This window comes from Caretta caretta, chromosome 6 (assembly GCF_965140235.1).
Source record: "Caretta caretta isolate rCarCar2 chromosome 6, rCarCar1.hap1, whole genome shotgun sequence".
Lineage (NCBI taxonomy): Eukaryota > Metazoa > Chordata > Testudines > Cheloniidae > Caretta > Caretta caretta.
The window spans coordinates 7,635,169-7,637,560 of NC_134211.1; the positions used below are offsets into that span (position 1 = coordinate 7,635,169).

A 2,392-nucleotide genomic window follows, 5' to 3' on the forward strand; every position below is an offset into this window, starting at 1 on the left:
AAGGATGACAACGTCATTTTGTAGGACAAGAAGGGATTTGGAGACCCGGAGATCTTCCACTGGGGTAACTTCATTGACATCCCATTTTCTCCCTCAATCTCCTTTCCTCCCCATGCCCATGATAGTCATCACACTCACGCCACTCGTCCCCCAGCGCACAGTGAAAGCAGCAGAATGAAACGTACCCCTAGCTCTGCCCTGGGTAACTGTGCAGACATGGGACCGTTTAATAACAAAAGGAGCAAAGAGTGCAAAAGATTAAACCCCCAGTGTACGAGTTACATTGGGGTAGCTTTGGCCGACCCAGTGTGTTTTAATTGTGTGTTGTGCGCCTTGGTGAACCCGATTGCTTCAGGGATCAGGTCCCCTAGGTCACCAAGAACAGTGTAAAACCTCCTGAATTCTCCCACGTAGCAGCTTCTCTTGAGGGGGGAAGCAAAGATATATCTCTCTGTCTTCTGCAGGTCCATGCAGTTGGACTGAATCATGCTTACATACCAATTCAGACACTGTGGTCATCACCCGGGATTGAAGCAAGATCTTTGGAAGCCAAAGCATCACGTTCCATGCCTCATGCTAAAGGAAAAAACCCTCATCTTTTGGAGAAAGCAGCAGTTTACAGGTGCCGGGGGCGAGGGTGGTGTGGTGTGTGCATTATGTTATGATTCTGGGATTTCATACTAAGTAATGCAAAGCCCATTTTCATTTTCTGAACAGGCTTAATGATCACACTAAGTAACACAGAACTGAAATGGCAGAGCCCACCTTGTATGAGTTGGGAATAGCGCCGCTTGGCACAAACTCTCACCCCTTGTTTTCAGCCCGACTATTTCAGTGCAATAGTCAGAAGTCACTGTTTGCTGCTGTGTGTAGGAACAGCCATGCCCATGTGTGGGGCATAGTTAACCCACTGGTTCTTACATTTCGGCTGTGTGTCCATTTTTTCAGATAACTGGAATGATCGGCTCTGAACCTCTGGCTCTGTGGACTAAGGCCTTTTCTTGATTCAGCAGGGGAGTCCCCTAAGAAACTAACCTCCATAATTTCTTCCTCTCCTTCTAGGGAGCAGATAGAATTCCTGAGCCTCTTGCCTGCCCACGTCGCTGCAGCTCCCTGCTCTTGGTTGGGAGGAGATGGAAAAGGGAAATCACTCAATGGTGACCGAGTTTGTTCTCTCAGGACTGACAGATCGTCCGGAGCTTCAGGTCCCTCTCTTTGTGTTGTTCCTAGTGATCTACATTGTCACCTTGGTGGGGAATCTGGGGATGATCGTGTTAATCAAGATTGACTCCCGTCTCCACACCCCCATGTACTTTTTCCTCGGTCATTTGTCTTTCTCTGATCTCTGCTATTCCTCCATAATCTCCCCTAGGATGCTGCTGAACTTCTTAGCCGAAAGTAAAAGGATTTCATACAATGCCTGCGCTGTGCAAATGTATCTCTTTAGTACTTTTGGTCATGTAGATTGCCTCCTGCTGGCTGTGATGGCATACGACCGTTATGTGGCCATCTGTAACCCGCTGCTCTATACAGTCACCATGTCCCGATGGCTCTGTCATCAGCTGGTGGCTGGGGTGTATGCCGTGGGCTTGCTGGACTCAATGGTACACACCGTTTTTACTTTTCGTTTATCATTCTGCAACTCCAATGCCATCAATCATTTCCTCTGTGATGTTCCTCCGGTATTGTTGCTCTCCTGTTCCGACACACGCGTCAATGAGATTGTGATGTTTGCCTCGACTGGCTGCTTGGTCGTGAGCAGCATTGTGATCATTCTCCTCTCCTACACATATATCATCATCACCATCCTGCGGATCCGCTCTGCCGAGGGTAGGCGCAAAGCCTTCTCCACCTGCACCTCCCACCTGACGACCGTGGCCATGTTCCATGGCTCCCTCCTCTTCATGTATTTCCGACCCTCCACCAGTTACTCCCTGGACACTGACAAAATAGCATCTGTGTTCTACACGGTGGTGATCCCCATGCTGAACCCCTTGATCTACAGCCTGAGGAACAAGGAGGTGAAAGATGCCCACTGGAAAGTGATGCACGAATTGCTCACTTTCTCTTGAGCCTGTTTACTCCATACTGCGTTATTGATTGGGAGGTGGAAGCAGGAGAACTCAGTTCCTGCTCCACTGCAATCTCATTCCTCATCATGCAGGTTATCACTGAGCTTTATTTGAATTGTTTTTTTTCTTTCTTTTATTGTGTTCCAACAATGTCTGGCAGCCCCAGAAAGGTTCAAGAAGGTTGTGACGCTTTCTGGAGGAATTCAGGATTGTGAGTCACCCTGTCTCTCCCATGTATCAGTGAGCAAGCGACTTGCAGGGGCTAAATTATTTTTGTCAGCTCTCGGACTAGCCAGCTTGTTGACCCTCCTCCATCCCCG

At 48.5% G+C, this 2,392-nt stretch overlaps 1 protein-coding gene across 1 annotated transcript; it reads left to right on the forward strand.

Annotated features, from left to right (window-relative positions):
• The first annotated feature begins 423 nt into the window (after positions 1–423).
• LOC142072305 (olfactory receptor-like protein OLF2) lies at positions 424–2,072 on the forward strand. The gene is made up of 2 exons (XM_075128997.1): positions 424–435; positions 1,134–2,072. The coding sequence occupies exon 2, from the start codon at positions 1,134–1,136 to the stop codon at positions 2,070–2,072; it is 939 nt and encodes a 312-aa protein (XP_074985098.1). The 5' UTR covers positions 424–435.
• Positions 2,073–2,392: the final 320 nt, after the last annotated feature.